Below are 23,887 nucleotides of genomic sequence, written 5' to 3'. Positions count from 1 at the left end.
ATTCTTTGTGCCCTTTATGAAGGATTCTAGAACTACACAGGTAAATTGTTCAGATTGCTAATCTGATCTTCAGCTGTGTCTACTCTATTTATCAGTCCATCTATATGGTAATTTTAAATACAATCAATGAAATTAGAACACAGATTTTCAGTCAATCCTCTATGAACTGGCCTACCATCCCTTTAAAATATATTATATGTAACTTCTAAATGATATTCTGCTTGCCCTACAAATTCAATTTCCTTGAGTATTAAGTCATTCACAATGTGGGTTTCCTCAAATATTTTGTACCCCTAGTTGTACAATATGCCCTTTTACCTATCTGTAGTTGCTGTATCTATTTATTGCAGCCTGCAAATTTCATGGAAGGAACTAGATGTGGTGTGCGTAGGGTGGGTTGGCAGTTCTTTGTTCTTCACAAAGGAATTCAAACCCCTCTTTAGATAATCAGTAGCTGTCTAGAACACATTCTCCCTCTTTAGTCTTAGTAAGACTTAGTGGATCTGCGTGCTGTTCCTTATTTAACCAGCCTGACCACTGAAGCACAGAAATTTTAGCAAGAACAGTTTTTCTTTGACCTAAAAAACAGAAGGAGCGCCTGGGTACTCAACTGGTTAAGCATTTCCCTTAGGCTCAGGTCATGATCCCAGTGTCTTGGGATCAATCAAGCCCTGCACCAGCTCCATGTTCAGCGGGGAGTCAGTGCCTCCTTCTGCCCTCCCTACTTGCGCTGTCAAATACATAAGTAAAATCTTAAAAAAAAAAAAAAAAAAAAAAAAGTAGTTAATATAAAGTCCCTAAAAAGGTTTTGGAGTTCCAAAAAATCCCAGAAATTATATACAGAATTACTTTTTCTATATGCATTTTTCTAAGTAGAAGGTTTATAGTTTTCCTAGGATAGCAAAGGGTTCTAACTCTAAAAATGTTAAAAACCATTGCTTGAGGATTTAGGAAGGAAGATTTTAATGTAAACACCTGAGGGTTTTTTCCAAGCTGTTTGCATTTCCTTTTTTTTTAAAAAAAGATTTTTTATTATTTATTTATTCATAGAGATGCAGAGAGAGAGAGAGAGGCAGAGACACAGGCAGAGGGAGAAGCAGGAGCTGCACCAACCTTCCCGGGCGGGCGGAAAGGGGCTCGCAGGGAGTTGGAGCAGGACCCAGGAGAGCGGGGATGCCCTCGGGCTCCCGGGGACACTAACAGACACCTGCGCCCCGGGAGAGTGCTCCGAGCTCCCTAAGGGCTGCAGCGCGCACGGCGGGACCGACCGGAGCAGCTCGGAGGGGCTCGGGAGCGGCTCCACGGAGGGGGCTGCAGGGCGGGAGCGCGAATCCAACAGCGCAGGCCCCGGAGCACAGGGCGCCGGGGACACAGCCCAGGATCCGGCCTCCCCCGGGACAGGCAGAGGCCGGGAGGGCCCAGGACAGCAAGGACGCTCCTGCCCGGAGCTGAGCAAATCAGCGGCCCCGCCCCGGAGCCTCCAGGCCCTGCAGACGGAGAGATCCGTAGTCACTGTGGGAGCTGACTCCAGGGCTCCAGAGATGGCCCTGCCACTGTGGTTGTTCCTCCTGGGGCCTCACGGGGTAAACACCCCCCACTGAGCCCTGCAGCAGGCAGAGGCAGAGCAGCTCCCCCAAGTGCTAACACCTGAAAATCAGCACGACAGGCCCCTCCCCCAGAAGACCAGCTGGACGCACAAGTTCCAGGGGAAGTCAAGGGACTTAAAGTCTACAGAATCAGAAGATACTCCTCTGTGTTTTTCTTTTTTCTTTTTCTTTTTTTCTTTTTTTTCTTTTTTCTTTGCTTTTTGATTTGTTTGCTTCCCCCACCTTTTTTTCCTTTCTTTCCATTTTTTCTCTTTTTCTTCTTTCTTCCTTTTTTCTTTTTTCTTTTTCTCTTTTCTTTCCTTTTCTCTCCTCTTTTTCTCCTTTTCCCAATACAACTTGTTTTTGGCCACTGCACTGAGCAAAATGACTAGAAAGAAAACCTCACCTCAAAAGAAAGAATCAGAAACAGCCCTCTCTCCCACAGAGCTACAAAATCTGGATTACAATTCAATGTCAGAAAGCCAATTCAGAAGCACTATTCTACAGCTACTGGTGGCTCTAGAAAAAAGCATAAAGGACCCAAGAAACTTCATGACTGCAGAATTTAGATCCAATCAGGCAGAAATTAAAAATCAATTGAATGAGATGCAATCCAAACTAGAAGTCCTAACGACGAGGGTTAACGAGGTGGAAGAACGAGTGAGTGACATAGAAGACAAGTTGATGGCAAAGAGGGAAACTGAGGAAAAAAGAGACAAACAATTAAAAGACCATGAAGACAGATTAAGGGAAATAAACGACAGCCTGAGGAAGAAAAACCTACGTTTAATTGGGGTTCCCGAGGGTGCCGAAAGGGACAGAGGGCCAGAATATGTATTTGAACAAATCATAGCTGAAAACTTTCCTAATCTGGGAAGGGAAACAGGCATTCAGATCCAGGATATAGAGAGACCCCCCCCCCAAAATCAATAAAAACCGTTCAACACCTCGACATTTAATAGTGAAGCTTGCAAATTCCAAAGATAAAGAGAAGATCCTTAAAGCAGCAAGAGACAAAAAGTCCCTGACTTTCATGGGGAGGAGTATTAGGGTAACAGCAGATCTCTCCACAGAGACCTGGCAGGCCAGAAAGGGCTGGCAGGATATATTCAGGGTCCTAAATGAGAAGAACATGCAACCAAGAATACTTTATCCAGCAAGGCTCTCATCCAAAATGGAAGGAGAGATAAAGAGCTTCCAAGACAGGCAGGAACTGAAAGAATATGTGACCTCCAAACCAGCTCTGCAAGAAATTTTAAGGGGGACTCTTAAAATCCCCCTTTAAGAAGAAGTTCAGTGGAACAATCCACAAAAACAAGGACTGAATAGATATCATGGTAACACTAAACTCATACCTTTCAATAGTAACTCTGAACGTGAACGGGCTTAATGACCCCATCAAAAGGTGCAGGGTTTCAGACTCGATAAAAAGGCAGGACCCATCTATTTGCTGTCTACAAGAGACTCATTTTAGACAGAAGGACACCTACAGCCTGAAAATAAAAGGGTGGAGAACCATTTACCATTCAAATGGTCCTCAAAAGAAAGCAGGGGTAGCCATCCTTATATCAGATAAACTAAAGTTTACCCCGAAGACTGTAGTGAGAGATGAAGAGGGACACTATATCATACTTAAAGGATCTATCCAACAAGAAGACTTAACAATCCTCAATATATATGCCCCGGATGTGGGAGCTGCCAAATATTTAAATCAATTAATAACCAAAGTGAAGAAATACTTAGATAATAATACACTTATACTTGGTGACTTCAATCTAGCTCTTTCTATACTCGATAGGTCTTCTAAGCACAACATCTCCAAAGAAAGGAGAGCTTTAAATGATACACTGGACCAGATGGATTTCACAGATATCTACAGAACTTTACATCCAAACTCAACTGAATACACATTCTTCTCAAGTGCACATGGAACTTTCTCCAGAATAGACCACATACTGGGTCACAAATCGGGTCTGAACCGATACCAAAAGATTGGGATCGTTCCCTGCATATTCTCAGACCATAATGCCTTGAAACTAGAACTAAATCACAACAAGAAGTTTGGAAGGACCTCAAACACGTGGAGGTTAAGGACCATCCTGCTAAAAGATGAAAGGGTCAACCAGGAAATTAAGGAAGAATTAAAAAGATTCATGGAAACTAATGAGAATGAAGATACAACCGTTCAAAATCTTTGGGATGCAGCAAAAGCAGTCCTAAGGGGGAAATACATCGCAATACAAGCATCCATTCAAAAACTGGAAAGAACTCAAATACAGAAGCTAACTTTACACATAAAGGAGCTAGAGAAAAAACAGCAAATAGATCCTACACCCAGCAGAAGAAGAGAGTTAATAAAGATTCGAGCAGAACTCAACGAAATCGAGACCAGAAGAACTGTGGAACAGATCAACAGAACCAGGAGTTGGTTCTTTGAAAGAATTAATAAGATAGATGAACCATTAGCCAACCTTATTAAAAAGAAGAGAGAGAAGACTCAAATTAATAAAATCATGTATGAGAAAGGAGAGATCACCACCAACACCAAGGAAATACAAACGATTTTAAAAACATATTATGAAGAGCTATACGCCAATAAATTAGGCAATCTAGAAGAAATGGATGCATTCCTGGAAAGCCACAAACTACCAAAACTGGAACAGGAAGAAATAGAAAACCTGAACAGGCCAATAACCAGGAAGGAAATTGAAGCAGTCATCAAAAACCTCCCAAGACACAAGAGTCCAGGGCCAGATGGCTTCCCAGGGGAATTCTATCAAACGTTTAAAGAAGAAACCATACCTATTCTACTGAAGCTGTTTGGAAAGATAGAAAGAGATGGAGTACTTCCAAATTCGTTCTATGAGGCCAGCATCACCTTAATTCGGAAACCAGACAAAGACCCCACCAAAAAGGAGAATTATAGACCAATATCACTGATGAACATGGATGCAAAAATTCTCAACAAGATACTAGCCAATAGGATCCAATAGTACATTAAGAAAATTATTCACCATGACCAAGCAGGATTTATCCCCGGGACACAAGGATGGTTCAACACTCGTAAAACAATCAATGTGATTCATCATATCAGCAAGAGAAAAATCAAGAACCATATGATCCTCTCATTAGATGCAGAGAAAGCATTTGACAAAATACAGCATCCATTCCTGATCAAAACTCTTCAGAGTGTAGGGATAGAGGGAACATTCCTCGACATCTGAAAAGCCATCTACGAAAAGCCCACAGCAAATATCATTCTTAATGGGGAAGCACCGGGAGCCTTTCCCCTAAGATCAGGAACAAGACAGGGATGTCCACTCTCACCACTGCTATTCAACATAGTATTGGAAGTCCTAGCCTCAGCAATCAGACAACAAAAAGACATTAAAGGCATTCAAATTGGCAAAGAAGAAGTCAAACTCTCCCTCTTCGCCGATGACATGATACTCTACATAGAAAACCCAAAAGCCTCCACCCCAAGATTCCTAGAACTCATACAGCAATTTGGTAGCGTGGCAGGATACAAAATCAATGCCCAGAAATCAGTGGCATTTCTATACACTAACAATGAGACTGAAGAAAGAGAAATTAAGGAGTCAATCCCATTTACAATTGCACCCAAAAGCATAAGATACCTAGGAATAAACCTAACCAAAGAGGTAAAGGATCTAAACCCTAAAAACTATAGAACACTTCTGAAAGAAATTGAGGAAGACACAAAGAGATGGAAAAATATTCCATGCTCATGGATTGGCAGAATTAATATTGTGAAAATGTCAATGTTACCCAGGGCAATTTACACGTTTAATGCAATCCCTATCAAAATACCATGGACTTTCTTCAGAGAGTTAGAACAAATTATTTTAAAATTTGTGTGGAATCAGAAAACACCCCGAATAGCCAGGGGAATTTTAAAAAAAGAAAACCATATCTGGGGGCATCACAATGCCAGATTTCAGGTTGTACTACAAAGCTGTGTTCATCAAGACAGTGTGGTACTGGCACAAAAACAGACATATAGATCAATGGAACAGAATAGAGAACCCAGAAGTGGACCCTGAACTTTATGGTCAACTAATATTCGATAAAGGAGGAAGGACTATCCATTGGAAGAAAGACAGTCTCTTCAATAAATGGTGCTGGGAAAATTGGACATCCACATGCAAAAGAATGAAACTAGACCACTCTCTTTCACCATACACAAAGATAAACTCAAAATGGATGAAAGATCTAAATGTGAGACAAGATTCCATCAAAATCCTAGAGGAGAACACAGGCAACACCCTTTTTGAACTCAGCCACAGTAACTTCTTGCAAGATACATCCAGGAAGGCAAAAGAAACAAAAGCAAAAATGAACTATTGGGACTTCATCAAGATAAGAAGCTTTTGCACAACAAAGGTCAACAAAAGTCAACAAAACTAAAAGACAACCTACAGAATGGGAGAAGATATTTGCAAATGACGTATCAGATAAAGGGCTAGTTTCCAAGATCTATAAAGAACTTCTTAAACTCAACACCAAAGAAACAAACAATCCAATCATGAAATGGGCAAAAGACATGAACAGAAATATCACAGAGGAAGACAGAGACATGGCCAACAAGCACATGAGAAAATGCTCTGCATCACTTGCCATCAGGGAAATACAAATCAAAACCACAATGAGATACCACCTCACACCAATGAGAATGGGGAAAATTAACAAGGCAGGAAACCACAAATGTTGGAGAGGATGCGGAGAAAAGGGAACCCTCTTACACTGTTGGTGGGAATGTGAACTGGTGCAGCCACTCTGGAAAACTGTGTGGAGGTTCCTCAAAGAGTTAAAAATAGACCTGCCCTACGACCCAGCAATTGCACTGTTGGGGATTTACCCCAAAGATACAGATGCAATGAAACGCCAGGAAAAAAAAAAAAAAAGAAAGAAAGAAACGCTGGGACACCTGCACCCCAATGTTTATAGCAGCAATGTCCACAATAGCCAAACTGTGGAAGGAGCCTCGGTGTCCATCGAAAGATGAATGGATAAAGAAGATGTGGTTTATGTATACAATGGAATATTACTCAGCCATTAGAAACGACAAATACCTACCATTTGCTTCAACGTGGATGGAACTGGAGGGTATTATGCTGAGTGAAGTAAGTCAATTGGAGAAGGACAAACATTATATGTTCTCATTCATTTGGGGAATATAAATAATAGTGACAGGGAATATAAGGGAAGGGAGAAGAAGTGTGTGGGAAATATCAGAAAGGGAGACAGAACATAAAGACTCCTAACTCTGAGAAACGAACTAGGGGTGGTGGAAGGGGAGGAGGGCAGGGGGTGGAGGTGAATGGGTGATGGGCACTGAGGGGGGCACTCGATGGGATGAGCACTGGGTGTTATTCTGTATGTTGGTAAATTGAACACCAATAAAAAATAAATTTATTAAAAAAAATAAAAATACTTCTCTTTTCATTTGATATTCTTATTAGTGAGACATCATTTAAACCAATCAATGTACTAAATGACTGAGACATCTTATCCAAATAGTGATTATTAAAGGGAGAGATATAATATCAACTTTGGAAATAATGATCAATCTAGAAAAAATAACTTAGAGTACACAACTTTTTTTTTAAGTACACAACACTTGTTAGTCTTTTGTACATCCAGCACCTGCTGAATAAATATTTATTGAATCAATAAGGAAATTGGAAAAATGAGTTATTCTGAATATGATATTTTAAGAATTATCACTTCCTTAGGAAGACAGTGTGCAATTTTAAATGATTCATAAAGTAGAAAGATGCCAGAACTAAAAAAAGACAAATATAAAAGCTTATGCTAATAGATCAAATAATAGAAGAAAATGCAACACACACAAAAAGGTAAAATACTTAAGAATCCTACTGAATCAAAAGCAGATTAAATCAGCTTCTTAAAAACATTATCACAAAGATGAATTTCAGTATCTGTTAAGTGATGGTTTTGTCATTTGTTAAAGAGTTACTAGGGGAACAAAATGATATTTTGCGCTCTACATTTTAAAATCTCCAAAAGATTAACAAAGTCAAAGTAGAGGAATAAAAATCATGAAAGAACAGTAAATAGGGCCCACAAGGATAATTCAAGCTTCAGCAGTTCTAACAAGAGGAAAAAAAATATGCAATGAACTATCTCTTCACTGTATTAGAAAAAAAGCAAACCAAAGTATTTCTATTATTTCATAAAAGGTTAAACAAAAGTGATTATATGCCTTCCTGCTGTCTGAGAAAAAAGCAGGGGCAAACATAAGAAAACCTCTCTTGACAAGACAGAGAGCTACTAATGTTGAAAGAAGACACAAGAAAAAAAGTCATCTCTCTACATCTTAAAGTTTGAAAACAGAACAAGTAAAAAGGTTTAAACATTTTTCTGCCTGGAGATGGGGCAGATTTCTCATGACCCTTTTCGGTGCTATACTCTGATCTATGGAGAAAAATACCCAACTCCTTTCAATGTAAATGAGTCCTATGTTACTATGCAGAGAGAAGGAATTTTTCTTCTTTGACCTGCCAGGTTTTAATGGCCAATGTTGTACTCCAAGATCCAATTAAGGCCAGCAGCACAACCACAGTAAGAAACAAAACAAACATACCTCCCGTTCTTCCATTACCAATCTGGAGAGCAGGCTGAAGGCTTCTTTCGTTTTGCAATAAATGAGGCAAATGATAATAAATACTTGGCACTTGAAGAGATTTTTTGCTTGTTAACTCCTTTAATAGCTTTAGGGTATTATCTAAAACAAAAAAGCATAATTAATGTACAGGATCACCTTCCTTACAGAAGTTGCTGATTTTACAAATACAGCAGCTAAAATTTATGAGAACTAGAACTCAAGAATTTTCTTTCCTGACTTCATACTTTGGTGAATAAGATCTCCATTTAAAATGAAAAAGACACTTCTGTAACCAGAGTCTCACAGTCGTGATGTTGGTACCACTGAATGAAGCCAAAGAACTGTGAGAAGGTGGATGCTTTCATCATTTGTTGTTATGACGATTCAGAACACAGGCCCTGCAGAACACATTCTAAACAAGCTACCCAATTATGAAAATGTAATAGGGACATTTACCACCAATAACTTTCACTTTCCTATGCTATTCTATTTTACTGAATTTTCACATGGAAGTTGCCCCCGGCCCCGAAAAAATTCAAGTATAATAATTTAAACAGTACAATTTGAGAATGTCCAGTACAGACCCTAACTTTCAAATAGTTTTTCTTGGAGGAGTTAATGAATCCTTTAATATAATATGAAATAAAAACTCAATCTGGTAGACAATACTGTTTCCAAAGTTCCAACTATAATATAATTTGACCTTTTAAATACAGAAGGTTAACAGTAAGGACTTAAAGCCTCACAGAAGATTTCTGTGCAAAACTATATGAAAATTCCATTAAAAATATAACAAGAACCCAAAATTCACAAAAGAAATGCACAGGACTTATATTAATGTTTAATGAAATTAATGTTTAATCTCCTAAGTAAAGAAACGATTTACAAACGAATTACAATACAGAAATTTCAACCTATTAACTTAGCATAAGATTAAATAATAATATTAAATATTGTGATAATGTGACCTATGTTTCAGCTACTCAGAAGAGCACTGAAAACCCTAAAACATTTGTCTTATTAATAATTTCCCTCCTAGCAATTTCACTTTTATGCACTCAGTAAATACTTAGTGATTATCTATTTTATCCCAGCCACTGTGTCATGTGTTTAGAAATCAAGGATCATCAAAACATAGATCCTTGTTTTTTTTTTTTTTTAAAAAAAAAGGTGATCCTTGCTTTTAAGGAAGTTATAATGTAATAAAATAACTTAAGGGCTGCCAGAAATGTGACCAATTTATACACAAAGATGTTCATCACAGAGTTACAAGTTAGAGAGAAAAAAAAACACACAGAAAAATCCTATTTGCCTAATAGTAGAAAAATATTTAATACATTATGGTATATGATTAACAGACATATGTCCTTTGAAAATGGGGTTTCTGAAAAACATCCATTGACACAGTAAAATGTTAATAGCCTATTTCAAAAGTAAAACTGAGGTTCTGATATACAATCCCAATTCCAAAGAAAAAACATAGATGGAAAAAAGACTAAAAGGAAACAAAAAATGTTAACAGAAATCACTTAGCAGCAGACTTATAGCTGGTTTATATTTTATTCTCTCTACCATTCCATAATTTTAAATGTTACTGTGCCATAACAGGAGAGGAAGCATAGAGCATGAAAATTTAAAAATCAGGTCAGGCAGTGGCCTGCTTGATCAATCAATCTAAAGACAAGAGGGGGATCCCTGGGTGGCACAGCGGTTTAGCGCCTGCCTTTGGCCCAGGGCACGATCCTGGAGACCCGGGATCGAATACCACGTCGGGCTCCCGGTGCATGGAGCCTGCTTCTCCCTCTGCCTGTGTCTCTGCCTCTCTCTCTCTCTCTCTCTCTCTCTCTGTGTGTGTGTGTGTGACTATCATAAATAAATAAAAATTTAAAAAAAAATAAAGACAAGAGGAATGAATGATAAAAGATGGGAAAAGATGATGATAATTGAAAAAGTGTTCTAATCTTGAAAGATGACATAAATTTCGAGGCAACTGTTTACATACATATGTCAATTTAATCATCAGACTAAGAAAAGCACAGAAACGGAGAAAGGATCATTGGCATTCATCTTACTCTAACCAGAAGTTCTTAGAGAGGGAATAGATCAGACACCCTCCAAAAGTACCCACTATAATAAAGCCATATTTTTTTCTTATAAGTCACAGATAAGAATACGAATTGCCTCAAATAGCTCAAAGGTTATCCAGAGTCTATCTACGGTCCACACAGGTCACAACATAAAACATGTAAAAATACAAAATTAAATTTTAATCTCATTTGGAATACGTTTTTTAAAAGATCTGGTTTTTTTTTTTTTTTTTTTTTTGCTATTAGGGAAATTCGTACAACTGAAATCTAAATCAACATTACTCTCTTACAACCACATTTAGCAATTAATAAAAATTGTTTTATCATTTACCATTATAGGGAAGTTTTGTGTGATGTTTCTCCCTGAAAACAGTTAATAAATGTTGGCTGAAAAGCTACTTTACACAACTTCCAAATAAATTATAAAAATTCTATTTTCAAAGGGTTATGTGAAATAAAACTAAAGTATCATTTGTACCTGAAAATTTATTTAATGAATCCTTACTTCCATTTGTTTCTGCTCCTACACGCTTGAACTGCTGTACAATGGCATTTAATTCAGAAGAGCGCTGCGAGATTCTATGTTCAGCTATTCGAAGACGTTCTTTCAAGGCAAGAAACTCTCGTTGATAAGCAATCAATTTTTCTAGAAGCAAAACCAAAAGTTTTTAATATATTTCTTTTTTTAAAAAAAAACATAAAATATAATTATAAGATCAGAAATTTAAAAGTCACATTTTCCAGAAAAAGATACTCATGTATTGATAAAGGACTAAAATTTGGGGCGCCTGGGTGGCTCAGTCAGTTAAGCATCTGCCTTTGGCTCAAGTCATGATGCCAGGGTCCTGGGATCAAGCCCCTTATCAGGCTCTCTGCTCAGTGCCTGCTTCTGCTTCTCCCTCTCCCTGCCACTTTGCCTACTGTGCGTTCTCTTTCTCTGTCAAATAAATAAATAAAATCTTAAAAAAAAAAAAACAACAGTCCCAACCAGTTAGATATAACAAAGCCTCCACTAACATAATGCTCTTTTTTTAATGTTAGAAAGCAATTTATTTTTTCCTGAGATTTTCTTTACATTTTATTTTATTTTTTTAGAGTTTTCGTGAGTTTTATTTTTTTTCTTTTTTTTATTGGTGTTCAATTATTGCCAACATATAGCATAACACCCAGTGCTGATCCCGCCGAGGGCCCCCCTCAGTGCCCATCACCCAGTTACCCCCACCCCCCGCCCACCTCCCCTTCCACTACCCCTTGTTCATTTCCCAGAGTTAGGTGTCTCTCATGTTTTGTCACCCTCACTGATATTTTCACGCCTTTCCCTTTATTCCTTTTCACTAATTTTTATATTCCCCAAATGAATGAGACCATATAATGTTGTTTGTCCTTCTCTGATTGACTTATTTCACTCAGCATAATACCCTCCAGGTCCATCCACTTAGAAGCAAATGGTGTGTATTTGTCATTTCAAGTGGCTGAGTAAGATTCCACTGTATACATTAAATTTGATTTTAACTCAATTTATTAAACATATAGCATATTACTACTTTCAGGGGTAGAATCTAGTGATTCATCAGTTGCATATAACACCTAGTGCTCATTCCATCAAGTGCCCTTCTTAATGCCCATCACCTAATTCCCCATCCTCCCACCACCTCCCCTCCAGCAACCCTTAATTTGCTCCCTATAGTTAATAATTTCTTACAGTTTGTCTGTGTTTTTCTTATTTTTTCTTCCCTTCCCCTATGTTCATCTGTTGCTCTTAATATCTGTACAAATGCAAGCACTTTCTACTTAGCACTTCAGAATGTAAAGATAGAGGAAAAAAAGAACAAAAGATTTTAGAATTAACACTTCAAGCATAATACTAACATCATTTCTCAAAAGATTTAAAGAACTATAAAGACCTTATTTGTATTAAGACAGAGATGAGGTATTGAAACTGATGATAATATATCTAATAATAAAATGAATATTACCTCTTTTATATATAGCATAATCATTTATTTCCATAGGCTGTTTCCTCTGTACTTCCTATTCAGGCAAAGATTTCCCTAGGCCAGTCTTTGGCCAAATTTCTGATTCCTAAAAACTCTAACTGGCAGATGTAAAATAAACTGGGATGACCCCAGTTAAAAGTCATCCATTTTAATTTGAGAGAATCACAGGTCAGGAAAACCTGGTCTGGGAAATAAAAGTGGATTTTATGAGGATAAATGTAGACACTGAAACAACAGTATGAGACAGCTCAGAGAGACAAAGTGCACAGTGAGAAGAAGCCTAAGGACAGAACTTGACATCAAAATCTAAGACATGGTGGAAGAGACAGCATTCATTAATCTCGGTCAACAATGCTGAAAGATAGCTGAGGTTATGGAGCAGTAGGAGTAATTTCCACAACCTCATTAAATTAAGAGAAACCTGAACAATGGTTTTCAACTTCTGTATCAAGCTAGATAATCCAAAGCTACTATTTTGACATCTAAACAAAACACACTTTAGAAAGACTACTTTTTTACTTAATATTATCTCTGCTTTATTCAAGGATAGACTCAATTTAAGAAACAGACTTACAAAAAATAAATCTGCATGTTTCATAAAGCTAGTCTTAAAAAAAGGCAATTATGTTGTTCCTTGTCCCTTATACAAAAGCCCACACAGTAAACATCTCTTCAGAATTTTGTGGCAGGGATAAAAAAAGTCTGTCCTGCTCAACTGTCATTCTTCCCTATAATGAACAAGGACAGCCATGTAAGCAGCTGTATTCCCCTTAACTTGCTGGCTTTAGAAGGTAAAGAAGAGCAGGCTGTGATTAGGAAGGGCCTATATGGAACTTTGAGGTGCCAGCAAGATTCTCATGACTGACCTGGGTAGTGGTCCAATAAAATTCATTATTATACATTCACAATTTAGACACTTGTCCATATGCACAAACTTGTTAAATGTCAGAAAGATACTATTCCCAAACACAAAACTATAAACAATTATACTCTCACAAAGACTGTAACAATTATAACAAGAGATACCCAAGATTCATGCGATGAAAACTACAGACCCCTTACCAATACCTTATAATAGAAGAATAAATGAAGTTGTGTCTTAACCCTAAGTGAGAAGACTCAATCTTGTAAGAAAGAAAGAAAGAAAGTCAGTCTACCGTAAGTTAAAGAATAAATTTAATTCAATACCTTTCAAAAAAATAATGAAACTTTTTTGGAATGAATTTTTACATGTGATTCTAAAATTCATCTAGAAGAGAGAATATTTTTAAAGAGAAAAAAATCAATAAATAATAAAGGGGAAACTTGCTCTGAGATCAGAACACATCAGAAGGCTATCGAAAAAAAAAAAAAAAAGAAGGCTATCGAAATTAAAACAGTATGGATTGCCAGGTCCGGACAGTATGAACAAGGGCCGATTACATCAGGCAGGCTGTGTTCAAAATTAGTGTGAATGAATGGTCCTCTTGGTTCCTCCCTCTTTATGTGAGCAAGTTAAAATTCTCTAACACTCATGCAGTTAGTTTCTTGACATCAACCACCCAAAAGAGAATTAGAACTCTCTGGAGAAATAAGTTGAAGATGAACCTGAAACAATCTGGTGTAAAGAAAATATTATTTAAAAAAAAAAAAAAAGACAGGACTTGTCAAAAGGGCTCAGCAAGGTACCTGAAGGGCTCCTGACCAAATTAGGGACAATGTAAAGTACAAAACAAATACTGATAGTAACAGATGAAGAAGATGTGTTTCTTATAGCAGAATACCAACTAATAAATGTAGAAAGAATGATGAATGTTGGAAAAATCACCATTTTGCAACTATCAAAGCAATAACGGATTCAGGCAAGAATAAAAAAGATGCTAAAACTAGCAGGTGGAAGTGTGCTGAAGAACAGGATATGTACATATCTCCCTACAAAGTACTTGGTAATTAACAAAGGGAAAATATGCTAATTTTACCATGGATAAAACTAGCAGATATCTTATTTAAGGGACCAAAGTTCACATTAGCAACTAGAAAACAGATATGACATGCCTCCCAATGTAATGCACAGAGGATACACCTCATTTATGTGGCATTTCTGCCTAAAAGGCATAATCTGAATCTAATCTCAAGGAAACATCAGACAAGATACAAAACAAAAGGCTTATACTATAAAAAATGTCAAGGTCATCAAAGACAAAGGCTTGTTAGGAAGTGCCGCAGATCTTTAAAGAGGCTAAAGGAGACATGACAACTCAATGCAAAAGCACAGTCCTGGGCTGAATCTTGGATCAGCAAAACTAAATTCTACAAAGAACATTACTGGAAAAAAATAATAGAATATAGATTATAGATTATATATTTGTGCTCATGTTAAATTTCCTAAGTTTGATACTCATAATGAATACTTTAGTAGAATTCCTTGTTCCTAGGAAATAAACATTAAATTAGGGGTAAAAAGGCAGGATTTCTGTAATTTACACCCAAATAGTTCTAAAAAGAAAAATTATCTACAAATAGAAAGATGATAAAGGCAAAATATTCACAATAGGTGAAATGTATTGAAAAGTCTGGGACATCTGGGTGGCTCAGTGGTTGAGCATCTGCCTTTGGCTTGGGGAGTGATCCAGGGTCCTGGGATCAAGTCCCACATTGGGCTCCCTGCAGGGAGCCTGCTTCTCCCTCTTCCTGTGTCTCTACCTCTCTCTGTCTTTCATGAATAAATCTTAAAAAAAAAAAAATGTATAGAAAAGTCATTTTGTACTATACCCTTGTAACTTCTTCATTTGAAACTTTTTTAAAAAGTAAGCTAGAGGACTGGATGGCACACAGGTTAGGTCTTTTAGCAGCTCTTGATTGGGAAGGTGGGATATGGACCTGAGGGCAGTCTCTGTTCCTACATGCCATTTTCTTGGTACTTTTTGAAACCACCTTCCCAGAGGCCAGCTTCACCAAGGAGGGAGAGTGACCAGTACCAGCAGAGAAATACCCCTACTCCTAATTCCAAAACACTGCCCTGCTTTGATGTGACTTGGACATGATCCTGAAAAGATTCCTTGGGCCTGCGGAGTGCTAGATAAAGTCCTAAGTTTTTTCTTTCAGCCCAGATGCCAGTGCTGCTCTGAGCCCAAAGCCCACAGCTAAGAACGGGCTCCAGATGTGTCATTTCCCATATCTCACATCCATCTTTTGTTTCTAACTCCGCCTGTCAATATGAAAAGGGTTCACTCCATATATCAGAGCAAGTCCATTCTCCAGCTAGGAAGCCATGTCAAAGAAAAAGAGTATGTGTGGTAAAAGTCCTCTGCTAGACCTGCTCGGAATACCACAGGATGCTGTTGGCTCCTTTGAACACAAAGAAGTTACATATAATCTTCCCACAGCCCTCCCAGGAGTGCAGTCCATTCTCCATCACCTACCCAAACACAGGCTAACTAGTGACTTCCAGAATTTTCTCCACCTATATTTTTCACAGTATTACACTGCTCCCTGTGGAGATAGATGTATCATCCCAGAAGTTAAATTCAAACTTTAGCGTAACAGACAAAAAAAAAAATTCCTTCAAATTAATGATGTTTGACAATTCCCTATTTTTAACATTAGGAGCACAATACTTATTTTTGCTTTTCTTTAATCATTTCAATCAGCTTCTGTTGGGGGACTGGCAAGAAACTGTGGGAATTCTGATACTATCATCTTAATGGGAAATGCCTAATTTTGTTTGGTTGGTTTTTATTGTAGACAAAATCTTAACTTTCTTTAATTGTAGAAAATTATATATCCAGATGAGACAATGAATGAAAGTACAAATCATGTTGTGTGAACCTAAGACTCTGAAACATATAAAAATTTCCAAAGAAACCATTTTAATTTCTTCAAAGCAAATAAGCCAGTTTTCCAGTGAAAAGCATACCTTTAGGTCCTCAAACGCTTATTAGGTTGAACCATATGAAACTGCTGGTATTTGATCATTTTTTACAAAAATGGCAATTTCAGGTGGCTCAACAATTCTTTGGAGTCAACAATTTAAAAATATGTGACCAATATATACAATACACCAATACAATATGAAAAATTAACACAAACAGGTACTAAAAACTAATCCCAATACATAATATATAAAAACAGAACAAAACACTTCATTTTTCAAATAATAGTACACTCTTTATTAGCAAGATGTGGAGGATACTACTGAATTCTATGAGCTAATGTTAAAAACTGGCTTTTAATAAAAATTATCAAAAACTAAATCCACATTTAAATTTCCTGATTTTAAAATATATTAAATAACAAAATTCTAGCCCTGGAAAGAATGTATATAAATAATCTGGTCCATCCCTCTGTCCTTTAGTACTCTAATGAAATAACGCAACAGATAAATATTTTAAAATTTCTAAAGGAGTGAGGAGCTCTCTTAGAAAAAGATTCCACAATTTAACAAACCTTATTTTTCAGGAAGTCATTGCCTTTGAATAACATTTCACTTCACATTCATCATTCTTATACAACCATTTTTTTAAAAAAAAGAAGGCCCAGCTGAAATTATGGGCAATTTCCTACTTAAAAATCTCTTAAAAAATAAAAGAACTGGATTCATAAAGAGTTTAGAAGAACTAGTCTAGAAACCCAAAAGACAGGGGAGCATGAGTCCAAATGAGATAGGTTGAACGGAATGTGAACAGACAATCCTAATTAGAATGGATAACTAAAAGTTACAAACAGGACTTAGTATCTCATTCTCTAACTTTACTGAGTGTAAGAATCACATGGAAGAGACTGTTAAAACACAAAATTCTGGATGCCATCTCCAGAGATTTTGATATAGTAGGTCTGAAATTGTGCTTAAGAATTTTAAATTACAGGAGCACCTGGATGGCTCAGTTGGTTAAGCATCCAACTCTTGACCTCAGCTCAGGTCATGATCTCAGTTGTGTGATCGAGCCCTGCATCATGCTCCATGCATAAAATTCTCTCTCTCCATCTCCCTCTGTCCCACCCCTCTTAAAAAAAAGAAAATTCAAACAAGCTCCAATGTGATGCTGACTCACTGAGCAGCACGGAGGTAACCAATTCTGTCCTCAAAGTAGGTCTAGAATCAAGCAGCCTGTAAATTTGCATAGTTCTACTACCTACCAGCTGTTTCTCCTCTCTCTGGCTTGCAAGCTAAGGGAACCAGGGATAGAAGGATGCCATTAAAATGTTCAGGACATAATCCTCAAGATTACACTTGGGGCACAGAGAGATTTCAAAATATCCAGTGGACATCTATTTCCAAGGGCCTCTTAAGAATTATGTAGAATTACTGAGATCCCTGGGTGGCTCAGTGGTTTAGCGCCTGCCTTCGGCCCAAGGCATGATCCTGGAGTCCCGGGATCAAGTCCCATATCAGGCTCCCTGCATGGAGCCTGCTTCTCCCTCTGCCTGTCTCTCTCTCTCTCTCTCTCTCTCTCTCTCTCTCTCTCTCTCTCATGAATAAATAAATAAATAAGATCTTTTAAAAAAAAAATTATGTAGCATTACCAAAATCATTCCCTGTTTCTGGAGTATTCTTCTCAGGATCCACCATACAAGCATGGATTAGAAAAAGACCTGAATCCTTCTATATCCAAAAGGGAAAATGGGGCTCATAGATATACAGAATCATATACTTTATTTAAATTAAAACAATGAAAAAATAAAAAATAAAAATAATAAATTAAAACAATGAGTAAAATTCCTCTGTTCCCTTACATGTTTTCGCTATGCTTATAAAACATACTAACTAGTGAATGAATACCAGATAAGCTATGGTTGAGAAGTTGTCTGGAATACAATCGTTATTTGTGAGTTGTCCCGAAGTAATATAATCATTAACAATGTTATTCAAAACAGACTTCCAGGTAGAGGTTTAATAAGTTAAAATCTATCCACTGACCTTATAAAGCACAATCTCTGAAAACAATCAAATGACCTGTTACAACAGACTCCTAGAAATATTTCTTCATCTAAATAGCTGCAAATCATTTTCCTTGATTTCTCTGAGAACTGGGCAATCTCTTTTCAGCAATTATCCTAAAGTCCCAAATTCCATCATTATAGTGAAATGAGATGAAAAAATAATAATAAACTACATAACTTAGGATAATGCTTACTAGAGTATATTTAGCCATATTTTTATAATCATTCTTTACTTTTAAAATATATCAACAATTTTATTAAACTTGATTTTTAAAAATTCAACAAGCTATAAGGAGCTTGGAGTAAAAATTATCAGTCATGAACTCTTTTTCTTAAGTACTAAAACTAACTGGCAGACATGTTCCAAAATGCTGCTTTGTTTCCAAAAGAAAAATTGTATTCTAGGGGCTCCTGGGTGGCTCAGTCAGTTGAGCATCTGCCTTTGGCTCAGATGGGGTCCTGGGATGGAGCCCTGAGTCAGGCTACCCGCTCTCTCCTAAGTGCTCACTCTCAAATAAATAAAATCTTTTAAAAAGATTGTATTCTAGAATATATAATGAGGGCAGCCCAGGTGGCTCAGCCGTTTAGCATTGCTGCCTTCAGCCCAGGGCGTAATCCTGGAGACCTGGGATCAAGTCCCACGCCAGACTCCCTGCATGGAGCCTGCTTCTCCCTCTGCCTGTGTCTCTGTCTCTCTCTCATGAATAAATAAAATCTAAAAAAAAAAAAATTATATATATATATAAAATGATATGTATTTTCCCATGAAGACTACTTGAAGACAGAGCATTACTTTCTACATTAGAATCATCTTTATTAGGGACATCTGGGTGGCTCAGAGCACCTGCCTTCAGCTCAGGGCGTGATCCTGAGGTCCTGGGATCAAGTCCCGCATCGGGCTCCCTGCAAGGAGGCTGCTTCTCCCTCTGCCTAGGTCTCTGCCTCTCTCTCTCTCTCCCATGAATTAGTAAATAAATAATTTTTAAAAAAGAAAAAAAAAGAATCATCTTTATTTAAAAAGCAGAATACTGACCATTAGCCAATTCTACACTATGGACTGCCCCTACCAATCAACATGTCCTCTTTCTGTATCTCCTTCAATAGATCAGGTTATTCCTTTTAAGATCTAGTTTGTGCTTTTTTTCTTCCCTCCTTTTCTACCTTCCTCTTGTTCCTTTTTTTCCACTTTTCTCTCCTACTACTCTTCTGCAAAACCCTTTTCAAATTCTTCTGTGTTTCTTTCTGGACTTCTCATTTTCATCCACAAAACTTCACAGCTCTCACCCCATTTTTCTTTCATATTATTCACACTCCCCGCATCCACCCTGCAAAATCTCCACCTTCTCTGCTGTCTTTGTTTTCAATTACTGGGGACTTTTTTTTCTCCAATTGACCTAAGTAGTCCAATTGCCTGGAGATACTAATTTTGTTGTTTTTGCAAACTTCACTAAAAACAATCGAGAATTTAGGATTTTTCCTTCTTGGAACCACAATTGCCACAAAAAAAAAAAAAAAAAGGAAATTGACAGGAAAACATTTCACAATTAAATCAGAAAATGAATGTAGAGAGACAGGTAAGATCACCCTAAACCCATAATGTTGGTGAAACATTATAAAAGATTAAAAGTGAAATATCAGACGATGACTCTTCAGATGACAATATCATGAATGAATTTTATCAAGATCAAGGCTTCCAGCTACAGATCAAAACAGAGATCCTCCTAGTCTTCCCACTAAGCATAATAAAACTCCTGGACTTTACATATTATAAATACGAAGACAACCCAACGGTAGAGAGAAGGCAGCAGATAGAAGGGACAGTGGAGTCAAAGAACAACACATGGTGAGTTCTCAGAGTCTCTTCTTTCTGTTTCATATATTCCAGATTGCATACTGGAGAAGCCAGCATCCTGGAAGCACCATAGAGGCACAAAAACACCCCCGGAAAAACTGCTCTCTCTTGCCAAAGGACTAAGGATGGAGCAAGAAAACTTTGAGACAATAACCACTATATTTCTGACCAAATACCATGAAAACAACCAGAGTCCCATCTTCATCCCAATGGCAAAAGACAATCACAAAGTCCAGACCTCCACCCCTGTCTGACTGTAACAAGGCTGTGGGCACGTGTGCGCGCGCGCGCACACACACACACACACACCACGGGTAATATCAAAAAAGACTATGTGCAGGGCATCTGGGTGGTGCAGTTGATTGATTATCTGACTCTTGGTTTCACCTCAGGTCGTGATCTTGGGCTCATGAGATTGAGCCCCACATCAGGCTCTGTGCAGAGTCTGCTTCAGATTCTCTCTCCCTCTGCCCCTCCTGCTCATGCTCTCTTTCTCTCTAAAATAAATAAATCTAAAACAGAAAAGAAAGAAAAAACAAGACTGTGTGAAGAGTGAGGACTTACTTCATCCCTCAGCAGTAATGTGCCCCTGAAATGAATTATCTACTGATAATGTGCTTTAAACAATGGAAAGCACTAACAAGTACATTCCCATCTGCCAGCCAGGTGGCATCATCAGAGGCCTAATAGGGAACCAATCTCCCACCACCACACAACTGTAATGAGGAGCCCCTTTCCACTGGGAACAAGCAAGGAGGATGGACTTCTACCTCACAAGGCAACAATAAGGTGGAGTGCCAATCTACCTTATTACTGCCACCTTCCACATTATTTGGCCACCTTCCACCAAATTTTGGATTTGGTGACTTCCCCTCCAAATCCAAAAACAGTGTCAGAAAAGACCAGCTAAGGGGTACCTGGGTGGCTCAGTGAAGCATCTGATTTCATCTCAGGTCATGATCTCAGGGCCCTGGAATCAAGCCCCACATCAGCCTCCCCACAGTGGGGAGTCTGTTTGTCTCTCTCCCTCTTCTTTTGCCCCTCCCCCTCTCAGTTCTGTCTCTCCTTCAAATAAATAAATTAATTAATTAAATATTTTAAAAAAGAAAAGGCCAGCTAAGACAGAAACTTCAGACCCAGAGTCTCATAAGATAATACTGAAAATGCCCTGGTTAGATGAAAACCACTCATTATACCAAGAATCAGGACAATTTCAACTTGAAAGAGAAAAGACAATCAGTAAATGCCAACACCAAGATGACACAGATATTGAAATTATCTGATAAAGGTTTAAGAGCAACCATCATAAAAATGTTTCAACAGGCAAATTTTTTAAAAATTGAAAAAAAAAAACAAACCCTACACAAAGAAATAGAAAAGATATAAAATCAAATGAAAATTTTATAAAAGAAAATACCATAACTGAAATTTTAAAAATTTAATGTATGGGCTCAACAGCAGAATGAAGAAGAAAGAAGAAAGTGTCAGTGAATCTTGAGAAGACTACCAAAATTGCCCAATCTGAACAACAAAGAGAAAAACCGCTCAGGAAAAAAATGTCTAACAATCTCAGGAACCTTTGATACTATAACAAAAAAGATCTAACATTCCTGTCAATAGAGTCCCAGAAGGAAAAGACAAAGGCAGTCGGGTGGAACAAGAATTAGGAAAAATAATGGCTACAATTACCCAAATTTGGCAAAAATATAAACACACATAAAGATGTAAGAAGCTGAGAAAATAACAAAAAAGATAACCCCTCCCGCCCCAAAAAAAAACCTGTACCAAGTAACACCATAAATGAATTTCAGAAAACTAGATACAAAGAAAAAAATCTTGACAGCAGCCAGAGAGAAATGGCACAGTATCTACCGGGGAAAAAAATAATAATAATAATTTGAATAAGTGCAGATTTCTCCTCAGAAATCATGGCAGCCAGAAGGAAGTAGCATGACATTTTTCAAGTACTGGGTAAAAAAAAAGAACTACCAACCCCAAATTCCCCATCCAGCAAAACTATCAAACCAAGACATTCTCAGACAAAGGAAAACTAATGGAAATTTTCATCAGCACATTTACCCTAGAAGAATGGCTAAAAGGAGGTTCTTGAAACGGAAAGGATAAAAGAAGGAATCTTGGAACATCCTTCTTGGAACATCAGGAAGGAAGAACCAAAAGCAAAAATAGGGTAAACACAACAGATGTTTCTGATTTTTTCGAGGTTGCCAAATTATGTTTGCTAGTTGAAGCAAAAAGTGTAATGTCTATGTACATTATCAATACAGAGAAAACATTTTATAACAATTATAAACTGTGGAGGCTAAGGGGCTTTAAAGGAAATAGGTTTCTATATTTCACTCAAACTGATAAAATGCCAATAGCAGTAGACTGCAATAAGGAGGCTAAGGGGCTTTAAAGGAAATAGGTTTCTATATTTCACTCAAACTGATAAAATGCCAATAGCAGTAGACTGCAATAAGTAGACTGTACTATATGTACAACAACCAGAGAAACCACTAAAATATCTATACAGAGGGATATACTCAAAAACACTAAAGATAAATAATAATGTGATTTTTTTATTTCCTTTTTATTTTTGAGTGAGATTGCATGGCATGGGATAGCATATAATTGGATTATGGTTTTTTTAAGATTTTATTTTTATTTTTGAGAGAGAAGGCCCAGGTGTGGAGGGGTAGGGAGAGAGGGACAAAGTGAGAATTACAAGCAGACTCCCTGCTGAGCATGGAGCCTGAAGTGTGAGGCTTGATCCCGCAACCCTGAGATCAGAACTTAAGCTAAAACCAAGAATTGGCCACTCAACTGACTGTGCCACCCAGGTGCCCCTGGATTATGTGTTTTTAAACCACTCTACCAATCTGTCTTTTAATTGGTATTTTTAGACTGTTAACATTTAATGTGATTAGTGATGTTAGGCTTTATAAAGTCCTGTCATTTTATTTTTATTCACTATTCTCTCCTTTTATGTTGCTGTTTCTCTGTTTATTTTCCTACCTTCTTAAGGATTGTTTGAATGTTTTAAAAATTGCATTGTTATTGGGGGACTGGGTGGCTCAGTTGTTTAAGCATCTGCCTTTTGCTCAGGTCATGATCCCAGGGTCTTGGGACATCAGGCTCACATCAGGCTCCTGGCTGAGTGGGGAGACTGCTACTCCCTCTGCACCTCTCCCTCCTTGTGCATGCACATGCTCACTCTCACTCTCTTCTCTCTCTCTTAAATAAATTTTTAAAAGAAAAAGGAACAAACTATTCAAATACCTGACAACTTGGATGGACTTCAATTATGCTGAATTCAAAACATCAACTGTAATAGTAGGTCGCATACTGTATGATTCCATTTGTGTAACACTTTCAACATGACAAAGTTATAGTAAGGAATAACAGATTAGTGGTCACCAGGAGTTAGGGAGGCAGGGGACAGAGGAACAGATGGGACTATAAAGGGGTGGCACAAGGGAGATCTTTATGGTGATAAAATTGTTCTTTACCTTTGTACAAGAATCTGTACAAATGATAATATGGCAGAGAATTATACACACTCATAGTTTCAATGTCAGTTTCCTGATTTTGGCATTGTACATTACTCATATATAACTCATCATAAGAAGTAACCATTGGAGACAAATGGGAAGTTAGTTACACTGTATCTCTCTGTAGCATCTGCAGCTTCCTGTAATTCTATAATTATTTTAAATAGTTTTTTAGAAAGCAAAACAAAAAAGAACCAAAGGATGAACAAAAATTTCTAAGGACAAAAAGGAAATACAGCATTTTCT

The 23,887-nt window shown here is 37.5% G+C and overlaps 1 protein-coding gene across 5 annotated transcripts in view; it reads right to left on the bottom strand.

Moving 5' to 3' along the window:
* The window catches only part of MGAT4A (alpha-1,3-mannosyl-glycoprotein 4-beta-N-acetylglucosaminyltransferase A), a 118,874-nt gene that overhangs the window by 62,395 nt on the left and 32,592 nt on the right, over positions 1 to 23,887 (bottom strand). For 4 of the 5 annotated variants that reach the window (XM_055329020.1, XM_055329022.1, XM_055329021.1 and 1 more), the window contains 2 exons: positions 10,801 to 10,968; positions 8,215 to 8,355 (listed from right to left, as the gene is read on the bottom strand). In XM_055329020.1, coding sequence (XP_055184995.1) covers positions 8,215 to 8,355; positions 10,801 to 10,968 — 309 coding nt within the window. The remainder of the gene's footprint in view (positions 1 to 8,214; positions 8,356 to 10,800; positions 10,969 to 23,887) is intronic. The other variant, XM_055329023.1, reaches the window with a different exon arrangement.

Source organism: Nyctereutes procyonoides, unplaced genomic scaffold (genome assembly GCF_905146905.1).
Source record: "Nyctereutes procyonoides isolate TBG_1078 unplaced genomic scaffold, NYPRO_anot_genome, whole genome shotgun sequence".
Taxonomy (NCBI): domain Eukaryota; kingdom Metazoa; phylum Chordata; class Mammalia; order Carnivora; family Canidae; genus Nyctereutes; species Nyctereutes procyonoides.
The sequence above is the reverse complement of the archived record's forward strand: the minus strand, read 5'-3'. Positions and strand labels throughout refer to the sequence as shown.